This window comes from Poecilia reticulata, chromosome 23, assembly GCF_904066995.2.
Source record: "Poecilia reticulata chromosome 23, P_reticulata-male-v2, whole genome shotgun sequence".
Lineage (NCBI taxonomy): Eukaryota > Metazoa > Chordata > Actinopteri > Cyprinodontiformes > Poeciliidae > Poecilia > Poecilia reticulata.
This window is the reverse complement of record NC_088852.1, coordinates 3,501,900-3,521,446: the sequence shown is the minus strand read 5'-3', so window position 1 is coordinate 3,521,446 and position 19,547 is coordinate 3,501,900. Positions and strand designations below refer to the sequence as shown.

The 19,547-nt window shown below is 37.2% G+C and overlaps 2 protein-coding genes across 4 annotated transcripts in view; one reads left to right on the top strand and one right to left on the bottom strand.

Moving 5' to 3' along the window:
- Positions 1 to 11,144, top strand: part of orc5 (origin recognition complex, subunit 5) — a 38,359-nt gene extending 27,215 nt beyond the window's left edge. Inside the window, exons 2-16 of one of the 3 annotated variants that reach the window (XM_008400350.3) lie at positions 104 to 601; positions 816 to 908; positions 1,934 to 2,119; positions 2,245 to 2,319; positions 4,299 to 4,410; positions 5,751 to 5,881; positions 5,973 to 6,021; positions 7,229 to 7,319; positions 7,401 to 7,447; positions 7,534 to 7,646; positions 7,733 to 7,780; positions 7,894 to 8,004; positions 8,473 to 8,585; positions 8,697 to 8,780; positions 10,362 to 11,144. In XM_008400350.3, the coding sequence (XP_008398572.2) occupies positions 488 to 601; positions 816 to 908; positions 1,934 to 2,119; positions 2,245 to 2,319; positions 4,299 to 4,410; positions 5,751 to 5,881; positions 5,973 to 6,021; positions 7,229 to 7,319; positions 7,401 to 7,447; positions 7,534 to 7,646; positions 7,733 to 7,780; positions 7,894 to 8,004; positions 8,473 to 8,585; positions 8,697 to 8,742 (1,329 nt within the window). In that variant the 5' untranslated portion in view covers positions 104 to 487 and the 3' untranslated portion in view covers positions 8,743 to 8,780; positions 10,362 to 11,144. Of the gene's footprint in view, positions 1 to 103; positions 602 to 815; positions 909 to 1,933; positions 2,120 to 2,244; positions 2,320 to 4,298; positions 4,411 to 5,750; positions 5,882 to 5,972; positions 6,022 to 7,228; positions 7,320 to 7,400; positions 7,448 to 7,533; positions 7,647 to 7,732; positions 7,781 to 7,893; positions 8,005 to 8,472; positions 8,586 to 8,696; positions 8,946 to 10,361 lie in introns of those variants that run through there. The other 2 variants (XM_081604012.1, XM_008400352.3) reach the window with 2 other exon arrangements.
- guca1aa (guanylate cyclase activator 1Aa) lies at positions 10,391 to 15,839 on the bottom strand. The gene is made up of 4 exons (XM_008400354.3): positions 15,518 to 15,839; positions 13,526 to 13,675; positions 13,352 to 13,445; positions 10,391 to 10,518 (listed from the first exon to the last, which is right to left on the bottom strand). Exons 1-4 carry the CDS (start codon positions 15,713 to 15,715, stop codon positions 10,391 to 10,393), a joined length of 570 nt encoding a protein of 189 aa, XP_008398576.1. The 5' UTR covers positions 15,716 to 15,839.
- Positions 15,840 to 19,547: the final 3,708 nt, after the last annotated feature.

Genomic DNA, 19,547 nt, shown 5'->3' with positions numbered 1-19,547 from the left:
TATTTTTATTTATTCATTATTTAATTTATTTTATTCATGTGTTTTATTTCTTGCTGTTTATTAATGGTAGGATTTAAATGTGCACCTTTAATTTTTATTAAAGGGGATAGATGAACTACATTACCCAGAAACCCTTGCATGCACGTGATTGGTCCGCTGAGGAATTATCCGTGACGCAACCTGCCGGCGCGCGGGACTTTTCAGCATTTGATTCCGACTTTATCGAGGTTTTAAACACTTTTTCTGCTTTCTAATTTATTATTTTTTTCACTTATTGAGGTCTCCACAGCGGCTGCTTATGTTTTCAGCTGAAGTTTTCGGTGTTGACACCCGTTTGAGTCACATTTTTTTCTGAACACGTCGCCTCTTCTCCTCCAACGTCTGTTTGTACTGTCTCCAGCTAAGCTAACCTATGGTTCTCGCTGGATTATTTTTCTGTTTCTTCACCGGTTGAAGCTCAATTATATCACGGGTGGTACAGCTCAGGATGGAAGGGTTGTTGGAGCACCCGGGATATGATGGAGAGAAGCTGCGGAAAGTGTCGGAGCAGCTGCCCTGTCGGGAGGTCCAGGCTGGGATGCTGCTGTCGCTCATGGGGGAGGTATGCTACATCCAGAGGTGCTAACAAATAACTGTATGTAGTTTATATTAGTTCCCAAGAAACTACTGGTGCTTATTGCTTAATATTTATGTATGTTTTACTTTGTGTAAAAGTTATCCCCATTTTCTAAAACTGTTTGCATCATGATTAATAAGCTACATGATGGTAAAAGCTCAGACTTGACTTTTATTCTCCTCTGATTGTGTTTATCCAGCCACAGCAGTACTGCTACCCCTCACTCTTCATCTACGGTCATCGAGCATCAGGAAAAAGTCATGTGGTGAACCTTTTAATGAAGGAACTGGAGGTGAGAGAAACATTTTCATGGTTAAAGAGACAACTATTTGAATTTCAAACAAAATTTTCCTTGGATTGGTTCTGCCCAGTTATCCACATTTAAAAAAAACTGAAAATTTTAATGATGTATTGTGTTTTTAATGTTCATAAGAATTGGAAAATTCGCTTGTAAATACACACACACACATGTTCTTTCAAATCCCCTTTCAATTTCTAATATAATAATCTTTTTCAAAGTATGACTATGAAATTAAAATCTGCTTACAAATATGTTTGATGCCACACAGCGATCATCTTCTAGTTTCCTTCTGTTGTCATGGTAACAACACATCTACTCATTGATTTACACTCTAAAGTACAACCAAATAAATGATGTATTAAAACTTTGCTAATTACATTAAGTGTTTTCAAATGATTCATTTTTTATTGCAAAATTATTATTCCAAAAATATTTTCTTCACTTTTTTATCAATTGAGCCCGAAATAAAAAGTGAAAATGTACAAAAACCATTTGAAGTTTTGGAACTATGATCCCATTAAAACTGAAAAAAAAAAACTTTATTTATGTAAAATAGTTATTGGTTACTGCTTGGTTTATTGTTGATTAAGTGAAAAAAGAACATTTTGTTGATTTTAGTTGAAAATTATAGTTTTTTTTTGTTTTGTTTTGTTATTTAGCCAACATGTTTCAAAAGTTTGAACATCCTATGAAGATGAATCCAAACGCTTTAATAAATGGGAATTATTTCTTTATAATGTTTTAACTCTTAAGAACATTTACATCTGTTACACCTGATTTCCCCCTTTGTGGGACAATAAAGTCTGTTTCTGTTTTATGAATCTTTTTTTTGCATCTAATCTATATTTTCTTAAGAAAAATTTTGTTTATTTGTTATAAAAAGATAATATTTATACCAAATCTCAGCAGAAATCTGCAACTCCTATTGTTTGAATAGGAAGTTTGTGTCAGTTCTTTAAATTAATAGATTTTTAATCACTGAAGCAGTTAATTGATTAATCTTTGTCCTCCTGCAGCTTCCTCATGTCACTGTCAGCTGTGTGGAGTGCGTCTCTGCTGCGCTGCTGTTTGAACAAGTGCTGCTGTCTTTCTTCGGTTGCGACGCTGCATCGCTGCTCCCCTGCAGTCCTTCCCTCTCTGACTTCGTCCGCATTTACAAACAGCGAGCCTCAGAGTTTCCCAGCAAGCAGACGCGATACATCGTGAGTCTGTTCAGTTTCCTCTTCAACTTCACCCCATTTCTTCTTGTTGTAAATTTCACAGAAAGCAGCTTAATGAAGCTCACAGGAAAAGGTCTTGTGTGATGTTTTTATTTTTATTTTTTCAGGTAATGGAGCAAGCTGAACTTCTAAGAGACGCCAACGTCAATCTTCTCCCTGCTCTCCTCCGCCTTCAGGAACTGGTGAGCGTTTTATTTATCGCTGGAGGCGTTTCGTTGTTGTCGGGCTGCTCAGATGATGAACAGACCTTCGGAGGGCTTTGTTTGTAATGACTAACCTTGAGCTGAAAGGGACGAGTTATTTCATAAAGCTGTAAGGAGAGAATGATGGCAGCCTCTCGCTGCATTTTAATTAAACTCTCCAACCGTATTTTCTCTTGGGGGGGAAAAAATAGGAAATATTTTTCAGTGTAGCTACATGTGAGTTTAAAGTGATAATTAGGATTTTGACAAGACATTTCTAGTTAATATCACAGATATAAGTTAAATAAATAATAAAAAACTTCCTCCTGTTCGGGAGGTTTTGCTGCAGGTTTCCCATTGTGGCTTTTCTTTGGCTGCCATTTATTTCTGGGACATCGAATGGAGCCGAAGCATCGTTACAGAAATTTTCCTCACCCAGTTCTCCACATGACAACCACATTAAGAAGGTCAAAATAACTGGATGCCTGCTTGAGTTATGAAAGCTCATGATTTTTATAGAAACAAACCTGCATCTTCTAGAGATTGAGACTCAAATTCAGACTTTAATTTTTTTTTTTTTTTTTTTAATTTTCACCTGGAGTTAACTCTTTCAACCTGCAGATTCTGAGAAATGTTGGTCCACTGTCCTTTGCAGAAATGTTTTAATTTGGCCATTTTGGAGGTTTTTTTGTTTAAGGCCTACTAGCCTATCAGAGTTGGATTTAAGTCCAGACTTTGACTAGGCCGCTGCAAAGCCTCTGTGTTCTTGGAAGAACAGCGGACATTATAGATGTATTTTTACGTTGTCTGATTTAAAAAGAAAATAATAACAAATATTAGACATGTTGATTTATAAAAAAAAATACTGAAATCCAAAAAAGTGCAGATTATCTGTTGACACCGAATGATACATCAGAAACTGTCTCTGATTGGCTGATTAACAAAACACATTCTTTCAAGCGTTCTCATTGTCTCATTGGTCGAGGCACTTTTTAAAATGGGAGGTATATAAATTTCTTAATATTTTCTCTAGGTTTTTATGTTCCTTCTGTTTTTTTCTAATAGTAAAAAAAATATTTTTCTGTTATAAATTCTGGAGGTTTGTGATGTTTTTGGAGTCCAAACCTAGAGGTACAAAATGTGTTGCATTTAACAGATTGACCAAACATTTGTTAAGTGATAGAAAATATAATTAAGGAATAATCCGCCCAATTTCTGAACAAAGCAGAATATTTCCAACTCAACCTGAAGGTTGTTTTCGACTGTTTTGGCTTCGAAACAACTTAGTTGTAGGTTTTGTTTTTTGCTTGTACTTGACTAACTAGCTAACACTAACAGGAGTCTAAGCAGCACGCTTAACGCACAGATTGCAGTTCTCTGGCCGATTGACGATCCTTAAAAAGCCTGACCGACTGATATTGATTTTTAATTTTTTACATTTTTTTTTTTAAATTTGTCAGGAAAAAGCAAAAGATGTCAGTTTGTTCATAAAGCATTTAAAAACAGATATATATAAGCTGCACCAAAGTGCTGTGTAACATTGATAAAAACACAGATAAAAACACATGAGAATAAAAACACAAATTAAAACAGACAAACTCTTACAGAGTTGCCGAGTTGTCAACAGTGGGTGATTTTTAGACCTTCGGAGAGTCAGATAAATCCATTTCTCATATGAAATATTGTCAGATCTCCCAAAATTAATTAAATCTGGGCGGATTTATCGGCGCAGCCTTAATAATTAACTCTTTCTGGATCATCATCTCCCAGTTTCAACGATTTTTTCGGCTCTGTAAACTGATCATGACTTCAAACTGCTACAGTAAATCTGATCGGTGCGTCTCCAGTTTAAACGTTTTGATTTGTAAAATGTTTCTGGCACCTTTTCAGTGTTGATATGTTTGTGTCCAGGGATGCAACTCTTCACTCTGAAGTGTGTTATTAAAGAAAACGACACATTTATGATGTTTTATTTTTAGGTGGAGGACAACGTCAGCGTCATCCTGCTGAGCGAAATCGTTTGGGACAAGTTCAGACCAAACACCGGCTGCTTCGAGCCTCTGCTGCTCCACTTCCCCGACTACAGTAAAGGTATTCGCCTCAAAGAAACTTTTGTTGTTTATTTAAGCTCCTTATGAATATTCAAGCATGTTGATAATGTTAACAAATGTTTTGACAAATTATTAGAGAAATAATTTCATATTCAAACCCTTAATATTAGGGCTGTAGTGATACAATAATCTCACGATACGATATTCTCACAATACGATATGTATTGCGATATTCAGCAAACGATACGATTCAATACACTTTTGTGATTTTCTGAAAAATTTTAGACAGAGTGATTTTGGTGACATTTTGTGACTGTTATAGAGTTGGATTGAATTAATTTAACAGAAAACTGATTAACAGCACCAACTACACAATACCTGGCTCTGGTTGGACACAGACTTAAAGTCGACAGCTGGACAAAATGAATCAAAGAAGTGGTGAGAAAACATGTTTCTTTTAATTGAAACAGTACAAACTGTAGCTTACATGCATTTGTAAAGTAAACAAAGTGCACCAAGTACCTGCTCTGAATAGTTTGATACCTTTTTAACCTTGAAATTTAACATCTGAAGGAATCACTCTAAGCCTGATGACCTAATCACTCTCCTGGCGAAGCGAGCAGTGAGTGAGCAAGATGACAGTGGGATGTTACGATACTTGCGGATGAATATCGATTTTTTTTCTAGCAAAGAAAATATCGATATACGTATATCGCAAAATTGATATTACACAGCCCTACTTAATGTAGCCTAACATCAGTAGATTGATGGATAAAAATGAAGCTGCTACTTAATCTAGTTCCCACTGTAACCAAAGCAAAACATAGTGGTGGCAGCATTATGATGTGGGAACTCTTTTAATCCAAGAGACTGCAGAGGATTCATTTTCCACCTTAAACATGCAATCAGAGATATTATGGGATGGTTTTGATCTGTGTTAGAGTGGCCTAGTCAAAGTTCAGAACAAAATCCAAATGAGAATCTGCAACAAAATGTAAAAATGATGTTTAAAAGCCCTTTTTATGCAATTTATGAACCAATTTGTGTTGATTTATGACCTAAAATAAATAAATGTAGCTTTAAGATGTTAAATAGTTAAAGCAGCATGAATATTTTTGTAATTAATATATTTTATGAAACATTGCAAACAGTGGATGATATGAAGAAACAAAACTGTTGCATTAGAGGTGCTGAACGGTGTGGGAGGAGGATAATAATAATAAAACATTTTATTTGTGTAGTGCTTTTCTAAACACTCAAAACATTTAAAATAAAAATAAAGTGGGAAAGATCTCAGGTCATATCCAAAATTAAACAAATTAAATTTAATGTATTTCAATCTGTTCTGCTCTTTCTAATGAGTCGAACTTCTGCTTCCAGCTGAGCTGCTGCAGATCTTATCTGCAGGCAGAAATCCTTCATATTCAGCAGAGTTTTACTCCTCCTACATCAACATCCTGCTGGGAGTTTTCTACGCCGTCTGCAGGGACCTCAGAGAGCTGCAACACCTGGTGGGGAACACACACCTCACTGGGTTAACTGGTGGGTTTAAACTGGTTTCATTCAACACTGATTATTGTTTATTTGCTCTGTTTCAACCAGGCGGCGCTCAACTTCTCAAAGTTCTGTGAACCAGTCGCAGTGGGGAAAGGTAAAGCTAAAACATATTGATATTTAATAGTTCAAGCATTTATTTCTTCATCAGATCAACAAAAGATGTTTTAAACAAAAATCTCAGCTTCATTTTCATCCTGTCAGGCCTCGGTTGGGGCTCCTTTGGCATGAATTACTGCATCAGTGCAGCGTTTCATGGACATTACAGTCAGTGTGTGGGATTCATGATTCAGTTTGAATCCTTGTGATGTCCTTCCAAAATCTTTAACTGTTTGACAATCCTTTCAAATCTTCCAAGCAATTTTTCCTTCCGCTAAATTTTCTGAGTAAAGCTTGGGTACAAATCTGTTGAGTCGGCAATCTTTCCCATGATTGAGCCTGACTGAAACCTTTTAGAGCACATGTCTCAAACTCAGGGCCAGAAAGTTTTATGTGATCCAGAGAGAGAAATCTGACTTTTTCTCAGAATTTACCAGAATTTTTCTCACTTTAATCTTATAAGATCAAAAGGCAAAATTCTGGGGGGGGAAAGTCGAAATTATGAGAAAAAAAGTCTGAATTCTGGGGGAGAAATTTGGACTCAGAATTTTCTCAGTCGAAATTCTGTGTCAGAATTCATTCAAACTGGAGAAAAATAATCATAATACTGAGGGGAGAAAAAAAGTAAAAAATTCTGAGAAAAATGTCAAAATTCTGGGGGGGAAATTTTGACCTAGAAATTTCTCAGAATTTTCTCAGCTGAAATTCAGAGAGGAAAAAAAAGTAAACATTTGAGAACAAATGTCAAATTTCGGGGGAAAAACAGAATTCTATCATTTTTGTCAGGATTCTGACTTTTGATCTCAGAAGTTTAAAGCCAGATTTGTTTTTTTTAAGTGGCTGTAATTTCCCCTAGTTTTCATAAATATTCTGCCAAATTACATCGATGGAAATGATGTTCAGTATTATTTAACTTTAAGAAGTTCTCATCGAGTGCAGAGACACTCGATGCTTTTCATCCAAATTTTGTTGATGGGATTTATCAACACATTTTACCAGAACATGTTGAGGACGTTCATAATCTAAATAAGTTAAAGTTTAAATAAGTTCAAGGTCCCTGATGTAGAGAATCAGTTTTGAGTTAATTTGCTCGTTTGGGTGACAGCAGGAGTTTAAAATGTAAACATTTTCTGGGTGTAGCTGCATAATTTTACTGGACGAGTCAGAAATGAATCTTTAGTATAAAAGATTCTGTTTGTGTTCAGTGAAAGAGACGGAAACACACAAGCTGTGGAAAAACATCGAGCCTCATCTGAAGAAAGCCATGCAGACAGTTTACCTTCGAGAGGTTTCCAGGTCTGAACTTTCATCTGGATTTGCTCTTCACGTTTCCTCTGACCTCCTTAAATAAATGATCTCTGATGTTTTCTCTGTTAGTCTTCAGTGGGAGCAAATGGATGAGCACGAGACCGGAGCCCTGAGAGGTGCCAACACACAGAAAACATTTATTTATATACAGATTATGAATGAAGGTGTGACGGCTGATTGGACCCGTTTCCTCGTTTCGAAGGTTTATCAGCTCACACTCATGTTGAGCTTCCATATTACTCCAAGTTCCTGCTGATCGCCGCCTATCTGGCCTCCTACAACCCCGCCCGCACAGATAAACGCTTCTTCGTCAAGGTATTTTCATTTTACGAGTGAAGAATCACAGTAAAGTGTCTTGTTTTCACTTCACGACTTGTTTTGTCTTTGTTTTCTCCCTGCAGCATCACGGAAAAATAAAGAAAACAAACTTCTTGAAGAAAAATGAAAAGGTGATCACCAGTACAGTAATATATCGCTACACAGGAATGTGTTTCATGTAAAGCACTTTTCTCCCTTGTTGCTGAAATATGTTGCACAAACAAAGTGACTTCCTGCTTCCCAGACCAGTAACCACCTTCTGGGGCCGAAGCCTTTTCCCCTGGACCGCTTGCTGGCCATTTTCTACAGCGTGGTGGACAGCCGGGTCGCTCCGTCCGCCAGCATCTTCTCCCAGGTCAGAACCCGGCAGGCGGCCATGTTTCTGTGATCGTCACCGTCGTCAGCAGGTTTTATGATCGAATCGATCAGGATTCAAAGACTCAGGCTGGTGTCTGTGGACCTGTAAATGTTTCAGATGTTTGGATGAACGTGGAGGAACAGTTCTGTTTGTAATTTAACTCTTATTAATTTAACGCTTTTATTCCTCATCCTGTTTGAAATTAGAATCAGCCGTTTTATTTAATCTGTCCATGAATCAGACATGTTCTAGTCCTCCATCCATCCATTTTTTCCAGTTTTCTGTATTTCTCTGTGAACTTTGCTATTTTCATTTTTAACTCTTTTGACTCCAAACTGGGATTTGAACCATGAATAAAATGCAGGATCGTGTATTTAGTGATTCTTTAGATTAAACCGTTTGTATTTAAATTTGTGGCTCTTCGTCAAACTGGAGCCGCCGATAAAAATAAATGTTTCTGTTCAGATCTCGTCTCTGGTGACGCTGCAGCTGCTGACTCTGGTCAGCCACGACGACCAGCTCGATTCTCCAAAGTACAAATGCGCCGTTTCCCTGGACTTCATCTCTGCCATCTCCAGGTGTGTGTGTGTGCTCCTCTGCTGTCACACACCCGCAACTCTGAGTTATTCAGAGGAACTGACCTTTACGGAGTTTGACAGAGCGCTCGCTCGCTGTGGTTTGTTTTCCAGGACGGTGAACTTTGATATTGTGAAGTATCTGTATGACTTCCTGTGAGGCTGCGGCGCGTGAAGGAGAGACGACGCGCGGCGACAGTAAGATAAAGAGATTTATTTCTGCGGACGAGTGTTTGGCTGACTCTGCTGTTGGCTGGAAATGCTCTGAACGTTTCGCTGCCACCTTGTGGCTAATCTGTGACCTCAACGTTAAATTTCATTTTGTGAAAGAAATAAACATAATGCTGCAGTAGTTTTAACTCACTTTCTCTTTAAGTTTCGCCTTTTCTATCAGAGGAAAAATATTCAGTATTTATTTATTCATGAGATGAAAAGCTCAGAAACGATTAGTTTCAAAAATGCAAATGAAGATGACTTCGCCTTTCCTGACGTAAAGTAATTCTGACAACATCCGGGACGACCTTTGCCCTTCCTCCCAGGCATAAACGCACCTCCTTGCTTTGCAGTTTCACCTGTTTTTATTTTGTCCTGACCCAACCTTGGATTCACTGATGCACATTTTACTCAAATCCTTTTGAACTAAAAGCGACGTGTGCTTTTTTGTTCACGCCACCTCTGCAGTTTGAGATGTTTTCATTTTTTTCTTCTTCTGCATTTCCTGTTAATATAAGATGAGGAAATAAACATCCTGTTAATATAAGATGAGGAAATAAAAGTCTGCTGTGCAAAATTCATTTAGTGCAAAATCTACAAAATTGATATTTTAATCTCGTCCTCATTTTGTCATTAACAACAAACTTATTTATTTGAGTTTTGTTTGAATTTGTTCCGTTTTCAACTTTAATTTTATCTAATTTGTGTTACATGCATGTTCTGCTTAGCATGTTTTAAGCATGATGTGCAAATTGGTAGATAAAAAGCAAGTTCAAAACAAAGTGCAGTGTATTTATTTATAGACACTTTTCCTTCAGGTAAATGTCTCCAATGCTTGTTGGTCAGATATTCGTTAATATGACAGAAAAATGCTGAAACATTTCATCTGATACATCAAAATAACTAAAAAGTTACTCATTTTCTTGCTTTAAACAATAAAAATGAAAACTGCATTCATAATTGGACATATCTCATTTAGTTAAGACAGAAATGTACTTATCAGGTTTTTATTGGGATTTGTTTTAGTGTATAAATAGAGAAAAGCTGAAATTAAACACACTGTGCAGTGAAGGCACCAGATGAGTACAGCTGACAACAGAACCGGGATTTTCTATATTATTAAGCCAAACACATCAGTCAATAAAACACCCAAAGACACTTCAAAACAACAAAACCTGCTACTAAATTTGGCTTTTAAACACAGAAAAAATAGAAAATGTCTATTCTTCACTAAATCTCTTAAGGTTCCTGTTTTCCAGCTAATCAAATTCACGTTAAACAGTCGTAGTTTCCTCCTGTAGACCCGACTAATTCAACCTTATGAGGGACATCGATACAGAAAATACAAACAGATCCGTGGAGCTCAGCTCAGGATCGACGTTCATGCAGATCGTCCTCAACAACCGGAGTGAATCAGCCCGTTTTTAAAGTGCATACATGTCGCTCATTTGGAGATTAAACTCATGTCTGTTTTCCGAGGTTCGGCCTCAAGTTACGGTGGAGCCAAACCAAACACAAAATCTCACTTTTACATATAAAAGAGTTTTTGTTTTGTTTTTTTCAAAGAGGCGGCGTTGTGAATGAGGGCGAGGCGGCTAAACGCTGTGCCTCCTGCTGTGGATCATCGCCATGATGTGACGAAGGTCCAAACTCTTCATCATCACCTCCATGAAGTCTTGGTCACTGCGAGCTCCTTCCACGAACTCCTCCAAAGACAGCTCACCTGTTCAGAGACACAACGTTGATGCTTTAAATATTCGTTTTCTGATTCAGGACTGGACTGTTAAGTAGTCATGGCAACAAGAAAATAACAATTAAAGTGGTTTAATTGAACCTGCAATGTAGAAAAACAAATTATTTATTAAAAATGACAGATAATTTCATAAACTGTAAATAAAAATTTTATAATTTTATTTTCCGACGTTAAATTGAACAAAACTAACTTCTTGCGTCAATTATGATTATGAAAATTATTTCTATTTGCTTAAATTCAGACAAAGTAATGTAAAGGTTATGTATTTTATTTTACAAAGTATTTTCAACTATAAATGCAATTTAGAAATTAAAGTGGGTGTACTTACTTTTTGTCCACAGAAGCAGCATATTAAAAACTACAAGAAAATCCAAAGCACCAAACTCAAAAACAATTATTTAAGCATTAATCTTGTATTTTTTGAAAGTTTTAAAGGTTATGCTTAAAATTGACAATTCTCCATTTTTAAGATAGATTATAACATTGAACTTGTTTTTTACAGCTAAAAAATATTAAAGACTCGATTTTGTTAAAAATAATTGTCTATTAATCTTGTAATATTTTAATCTTAAAAGTGGCGTTTTTATTAACTAACATAAATAAAGACTTGAAAACATACGTTTGTGTTGTATTAATTTATATTGTGTCGATCCTGAAATAAACTTTTCAACAATATTCAAATCTAATAAATCTGACTGTTAGAGTTAAGGAAAAAACTGATTCCTTTGAAAGAGTCGGAAAAACGTCGCATTTTGGTTTCCCGACATAGGAAGTGAACCGTTATGAACGAATCGTCTTATAAAGTAAAGTCAGAACCAGTGAACCCAGATGTGTCACCTCTTCTTTCCCCAGGTACAGTAAATAAAAGCTTTTTATTAAACATTAAAAACCCCAGTAAATGTCATTTCTAAACAAGGATTTCTGTATATTGGCTTCACTGTAGTTGACGTGAACTGGTTTGTGTATTTGCATATTTCCGTAACACTTAAATATGTCGAATTTGACGTAGTGAAGGCCAATGTGTGTCTATTTAACTGCAGCTGCTGTGATGACATTAGTGATGTCATGAATCGTATGAATTTTAATGGGTGTAGTTACAATGTTTTAGTTTAAAGACGATGTTCTAAGTGTTTCAGAATATAATTTCCGTTGCCAGGTGTTAATCCAACATGTTCTTAATCTTAATGGAGCAACTTCTCAGATGAGGAAGGAAGACCCAGGAGTGAGAGAGATTCTTGAAAACCTGTTCACTTAAAGAGATGAATAAAGCTTTGATCCATTCAAGACATATTCTGTCATTTTTGTCCAGTCAGATCAGCCAAGCGTAGATTGACAGGGAGGGGAATCCTAAACAGCGTCCATCCTAACATCCAAGTCATCAACCAAGACTCCTTTGGCAGAGAGTTGAGACCTGGACGTATATTCTGCCTGAAATCTCCAATAACAAAATGTGGTAAACATTTGCGTTACTTTGCTGAACCGAAACTGGATGAGGTCTTATGTTACTCACAAAACGTTGGAGATGCACTATATTGCCAAAAGTATTTGCTCACTTTCCTTGACTCGCATATGAGCTTAGGCGACATCTCATTCCTAATCCATAGGATTCAACTTGACGCTGGTTCACCAGATGCAACAACAACATAAACTCTTCTAGGAAGGCTGTCCAAAAGGTTTAGGAGTGTTTCTGGGGATTTTTGACCATTCTTTCTGAAGTCACAGATTGATGTTTGGCGAGAAGGCCTGGTTCTCAGTCTCCGCTCTAATTCATCCCAAAGGTGTTCTATCGGGTTGAGGTCAGGACTCTGTGCAGTTCATCCACCCCACAGTCTCCATCCATGTCTTTATGGACCTGCTTTGTGCACAGTCATGTTGGAAGAGGAAGGAGCCAGATCCAAACTGTTCCCACAAAGTTGGGAGCCTAGAAGTGTCCAAAACGTCTTGGTATGCTGAAGCATTCAGAGTTTCTTTCACTGGAACTAGGGGCCAAGCCCAGCTCCTGAAAAACAAGCCAACACCATAATCCTCCCTCCACCAAACTTTACACTTGGCGAGATGCAGTCAGACAAGTACCGTTCTCATGGCAACCGCCAAACCCAGACTCGTCCACCAGATTGCCCGTCACTCGAGAGAACGCGCCTCCACTGCACTAGAGTCCAGTGGCGGCGTGATTTACACCACTGCATCCGATGCTTTGCATTGCACTTGGTGATGTTTGGTTGGATGCAGCTGGTCACCATGGAAACCAAGAAGCTCTTTTCCTGAGTTAATCTGAAGGCTACATGGACTTTGGCGGTCTGTAGTGATTGACTGCAGAAAGTTGGTGACCTCTTCGCTCTATGCGCTTCAGCATCCGCTGACGCCGCTCCGTCAGTTTCCATGACCGACCACTTGGTGGCTACGGTGCTGCCATTTTCTATTACAGCTGACAGTTGACTGGAGTATTTGGTTACGAGGAAATTTCACGACAGGATTTGTTGCACATCCTATCACAGTTCCAATTCACTGAGCTCCTGAGAGCAACCCGTTCTTTCACAAATGTCTGTAGAAACAGTCTGCATGCCTCAGTGCTTCGTTTTATACACCTGTGGATGTGGAACACCTGATGCCAGTGATTTTGATGAGCAAACACTTTTGGCAATATATTGTAGTTGGCTTTAGGGTGAAATTTCAGGATGAAACTAAAATCCACTTAATATGATCTTCTCTGTATATGTCAGAGTTTGTGACTTTTTTCTTAACCTCAGACTGGATTTAAAATGGGATTTGGACACCGAACGTCATCCGCCCAATCTGCACTCACCATCTCCGTTGATGTCAATCCTATCAAAGACTTTGTTGGTGAATTCCTCTGCGGTTGTTTCCTGATTGTCGTTTCCATTGATCGCCCGGATTGCCTGGAAGGAGAGGGATTAAAATCAACATGCCGCCGCACTTGTTGGGGAAAGTTTCAGGAAAATGGCGGTTGTTAATCTACCCTGATGATGTTCAGGAGTTCGTAGCGGTCGATGCAGCCGTTTCCGTCGACGTCGTAGAGTTTGAAGTACCAGCGAAGCTTGTGCTCCATCTTTCCCCGCATCACCAGACTCAGAGCCGCCACATACTCCATGAAATCTATGTAGCCATCCTGCAGAGATTATCAACGTGCCAGATTATAATCCATAACTATACCTACTTGGGATTTAATGAGAGAACGAACACCCTGTCTTACTTCTGCATCACTGATCCTTTGCCAAGACAGATTATCTCCTGGACTGTCTGTCGCATCAATCTCAGCATCAAAGCATCGTCTCAGGGATAATCTCTTTGTTCAATCAAGCGCACAGATTACAGCGGCCTTTTGTTGGCTCAAGGAGGGAGTAAATATAGCTGCTGAGACAGAAATCCTGTGACGACCCCGTCAGTCGCACGCAGATGCTCCTAATTAAACCGATCTGCGAGGAAAAATTGGGCCGAAAGTTTGTAGCTGGGAGGTTGATTAGCGGCCTGCTGCGTTCGAGGGGACATAAATTAGGATTAGCATGTTTTCTGGTTGAACTGTTAAATCTAACCAAGCATCACAAAGAGATGCTTTAAACTCCCAAACAGGAAGTGTGTCAGCTACCTTTTAAAAAATATAAAATACTAAGCGGATAAACTGAATCCTACAGCCTCTTAAATAATTTAGTTTTATTTGACTTTTGGGTTGTTTATAGTCTCTAAAAGGGTTTCTGCTGCTGCTACATTAATATAAACACTTACATTTATTCTGAAATTGCTGCCAACCTCTATTGTAAAATGAAAACAAACCTTTAAAATATGGAATATTTGTCAAATAAAACACCATTTAGTAAACACGTTAAGATGAACAGTCATTTCAATTTGTAATTTTAAAGCATGAGATAAAAAGTTTAGTTTATTGGTATCTAAGGAGATTTAATTTTTAGCTTTATCAACAGTTAACTTTATTAAAAATAACATCTTGACAATACAACTGAAAAAATTCTAAATTTAAGAGAAATTAAATTTTCTCTTCTTTGGATGAAGGTTTACAGAGCCGACCCAAAGTTTTATGAGGCCCTAAGCTGAATAATGTTTGGGGCCCCCGTTACATTTAACCCCCCTCAGCGGTCCTGACCTCATTTTAGGGTTCTCCATATAACCTGTGAGCCAACATTTAAAATTTACAAATTAACAATAAAAGGAACAGCATGTGCCAAATTAGCTAAAATAACTTTTTAGTTATTTTAGCTAAACCAAAACTATGAGGTTTTGCCCCTCTTATGTGTTTAAACCAGAGCTTTTGGTTAGATGTATTTCCCAGCAGGGGGCCCTAAGCAGTTGCAATGTTCCCGATTTACCAACTTTCATAAATTAAACAGCAGTGCTTTTATTTTAATTTGAGCAATTTCTGATCTTAATTTATAAAACGATAAATAAAAAAGACATTCTTTACATAATTACATAACATAGTATGCAGGTTTTGTTTCTAATTTGTTCAAAAACAAAACATGGAGAGTATTGCACCTAAAATTAATTATGGCTTGTTTAATTTTTTAGAGACCAAATATAAAAAAATAAACAAGTAAAGAAAATATTTTTTTTAAATCTATGCATGAATCATTTAAAAAGACGCACAGATTGTCAGAAGCTACTTTAATCTACTCATTTATTTTTTCTTTTGGGGATGAAAAAGTTAAAATTACATTAATATCACCTTCCCAAAATAATGACCTCAGTCATTTTTTTTGCCTTAAATAATTTTTGAAAATCAATTTAGGACATTATTTTAGAAAGATGACAATATTTAAGAGACATTTATTATTATTTATTTTTATTCGACCCCACTGGGATCCAGATCTCAAACTCATCATCAAACTTGTTACATAAAAATAATTAAAAGTAAACAAATGAATCTCTCGTCATTGTTTTTAATATCTCACCTGGTTAAATAAATGGCTAAAAACGTTTTGCTCCATTCTTCACCCACCTTGTTCATGTCAAACGTCCGGAACATCTGCTCTATGTAGGCGTTGGCCTCTGGGTCCAGCCCCTTCAGCCCGAAGAACTGCTTGAACTCGTGCAGAGTGAGCTGGCCGGACGGACACTCCGTCATGAACTTCTTGTACCACAGGTGCATCTCCACGGCCTGCAGGTCGTCCACGGTGCATCCGTTTGAGTTGCCCATGTCTCTCACAGCTGCCGGTCCAAACTGCACAAACCAATTGGTCTACTGTGAAGCGGATCTTATCCCTGTTCACAGTCACTCAACTCCTGGACCTTTAGGATGAGGGTGGCACTTGGCAAGGGCCTTTTGTAGTTCACCAGATCTCCACACCCTCTGGACCTTCTCCTTGGCTCTAATCTCTGGCGTTAATCCAGGAAAACATGCAGTTGATCAGCTTAATCCCTCCATTAAAAGGGCAGGTTGGCCGTCCCGCCTTTGCCAGGGATGTGCTGACATGCATGATGCAGGTTTCATCCCTCACGTGCCGATGCAGGACGCCCAACGGGCAGCATGGCGGACGAGGCGCATTGTTCTCTATATGGACGGGATTATCAGCAGTGCAGCTTTTTAAAAATTATTTTATGCCAGGGATCTGAGAGAAAAGCAGTATCACAATAACCCAGGCATGGTGCAAGAGACGAGGAAAAATAATTAGTATGAGCAAAAAAAAATGTTAAAATGAGACGCAATGAAGTGAAAACAAACCTCAGATCCTACCCCCCTGCAAAAACAGCAAAAAATATATAAAATATATAATTAAAAAGAAAAAAAGATAACATTTTACTAAAAAAATATTTACATAGTTTATAAAAACACTTTTTATAAATATATTTTATTTTTAGTTTATTACACCTTATTACATGAACTATATATTGAAAGTTAGAATAAAATTTATTTTTTAAAATAAAAGCTTTTTTATAAAATTTCTTGTAAAAATATATTTTATAATATGTATATATGTGTGTATATATATATATATATATATATATATATATATATATGTGAAAAAAAAAAGATTATCCTGTAAAATTCTCATTATTTCAACTTTACAGTGTAAAAACACATTTTTTAAAATTTCCGTCATAAGCAGGGCTGTAACTAACGATTATTTTAGTAACCGATTGCTCTGACGATTAATCACATAAAAAAATTCACTGATTCTGCAGATTTTTTATTTAACCACTTAAGCCAATATTATAAATACATCCAAAATATTAAAATAACTTTTGTTGATATTTTTCCCCCTAAAATGTAATAATATAATTTCTTTAGTGAATTTTTGATTAGTTGGGGAAACGGATGCAGCTGTAAAATTTTTCAAACATTAATGCTTTTTGCTTGTAGCATTAATACAGCGCAATCTGACTTAACAACTATTATTGGGTAGCTCTCGCCTTGAACATTAGCTGGAGATCAGCACCAGAAACCCTCCTGACCCCATTAGGGACAAGGGTGTAAAGAAAATGGATGGATAATTGAGTAGCAAAATGTGTTAAATAGGATAATTTTAACTAAATCTGAACAAAGTGAAGCTAAATCTACCACTTGAGGAGTTCTGGATAAAACCTATCAAGGTTTTTGTTTTCATCTTAAATGCAAATGTTTATATTATTATACATTTTTTACTTAATTGTTGGTCTGAATATATTCTTTCAGCACAAATTACATGTTTTTTTTAAGTCCGTATACCCCAATTAACGATTAATCAACTAATTATTTCAATCATTGATTAATCCGATTAATCGTTTCAGCCCTCGTTAGCGATACGCTTACGGAGGTCTGTGTCGTCTGGGCTGGAGTTGCTGGGTCGTCACATGTTCTGACCTTCTAGGGAATTTCCTGGGACTTCCTCTTCTGGGAAAATTGGCAGCGAAGGGCTTTCCACTTGATCTTCCAACTTCTGGTCTGAGGTCATTGTTGACGTCTTTCCTTCCTGGCAATCCTCCAGCTATGGAAGCAGGTTGCCTCTCCTTATATAATGCATGCAGTGCCTTGGTATGCACAACCCTTCTGCATTTGGTAACCTCAGAGGTCTTTACCGAACTGCGACGTTCACACACATTTTTAAAAGAGCTCGATGATATAAATGGCTTCAAATCAATCCACTTTTTAAGAAAGCGTTCAAAAGAAACTGAATCCAGAAATAAGCCCAGACTTTTACCCTTATCCAGTTTATATTGGTGTACCCCAAGGTTCGGTTTTGGGCCCACTTATTTATATTTTCTCATTTTCTTTCTACTAATATTTTGAAGCTTAAAACACATTTGCAGTATTGTCTTAAAGTGCAAAGATGTTTCAGTATAAACATAAAATAATTGCATTTTAATATGTGTTTTATGTTTCACTATAAAATTTAGCAATTGTTTTGCTCAGCACTACCTTTCAATAATTACAAAGCAACTGTTTATTCTGAAATTTACAGCTATCCCAGTAATAAAGGGTGGTAAAGACATATACCTGCCACACTATTCAGATTTTTGTTTTGTTTTCATAAATCAGCTTCATGATTATGGACTACTGTTTCAAACAAGGTGGTGGCAGGCACAGCTACAATTTAACGGCTTGACTGGCATATCTCACGTGTTTGAACGGCCCAGTCAAAGCCCAGACCTAAATTAAATTACTCTGCTATATTACTTCTGATGTTTTCCAATAGTTTTTACTCTAAAAACCCACAAAGACCTGAGAGCGAAACTGAGGAAGCGTCGATCGGAAGTTTTCCAGGTCATTTGCAGCTTTAATTGTGTTTCGTTCCAAAGGTAAATGAGATTACAGGCGATTAGTGAAGACGTTTATTTCAATACAGCCCACTGAGAGTTCAGGAACAACAGGAAACCACCTGGTCTCAGTGTCAGTGGGAGAAAATAGTGCACCTGTCAAGTGGAAGTAGTTTCAAAAAACAATGAAATGCAACTAAAATTCACCAGTTTGTTTTTCTAAAAGGATGTTGGAGTATCTCTGTTAGAATGTATTCCCTTTGTTTGCATTTGTTCTTTTTTTTTTTGCTTATGTATTGAACAATTATTCCTTCTTGTAGATACTGTGCAGTTGGAAGGATTTCTTCTCTTTTATTTTTGAACGTTATCGTAACCGTGGCAAAAATTTATTGTTTAAAAAAAAACAGCAGCTGATTGGCATCTCAAAAGCTCAGATAAAACCTGAATTACAACAAAGAGTTGAAAAGATTTCATGGACCAAAAAACAGAAAGAGAGAAAGGGGAAGTTCAAACCGTCTCTCCTATTTATCATAAAGTATTTTGTATCCCCTACTCCAACATCCCTCTGAAATGAGGTGGATTAGCCGGGTTTAACAACAACTGATGCCGTCATCCAGGACATGTTGCTGTGAAATATCGTCTCTGCTGCCCAGATGTTGAAATGTTAGCATGTCAAACAGTCTTCAGTCAGAAGCCTCTTCAGATTCATTGGATGATTGACTGCTGCTGGAGATCCTTCCTGCCAAACAGCATCACCATGCACAACAACTTTGAAGATACGAGTTGAGGCATTAGATTTCCCTTATGGATAAAGTAATATTAAACTAAATTAATAGTAGCTGTCACATGAAATTGGCTGTCAAAAGCAAAACTTATTTTAAAAAGTTACAGTATAAAGTGTTTACAAAAAATGTTACAAGATTATTAAATTCTCTTTCTTGTAGTGTATATATATAGTATATATTTTTGGAGAGTTGGTGTTACCCTGTGACACACCTGAAGTCGTCGTATCAGCAGGTAGGTGAATGATTAAAAACATCAAATATGTAATTGTGTGCACAAATATTCAACTATTACAGTTTCTTGAGGTCCATCATAGTCAATCTGATTAAAAAGTCACCGGTCCAAGCAGATCTCCTTGGTGCTGACGGTTGTCCTCTTCCCCCAGTGCAGATGCTGGTAGATGAAGTCAAAAACCGACGCTGTGGTCCGTGCAAACAGGCTGGTCCACTTCATGGCTGCCAGTATCCCCTGGACAAAACGCCCACAATACTCCCCAAACAGCGTAGTGTAGT

Coding starts and splice junctions, on each gene's coding strand:
- guca1aa (XM_008400354.3), bottom strand. CDS start 15,715: ATGGGCAACTCAAACGGATGCACCGTGGACGACCTGCAGGCCGTGGAG. Junction 13,446..13,525: donor AACTCCTGAACATCATCAGG/GTAGATTAACAA, acceptor CTCTCCTTCCAG/GCAATCCGGGCGATCAATGG. Junction 10,519..13,351: donor GATTGACATCAACGGAGATG/GTGAGTGCAGAT, acceptor GTCTCTGAACAG/GTGAGCTGTCTTTGGAGGAG.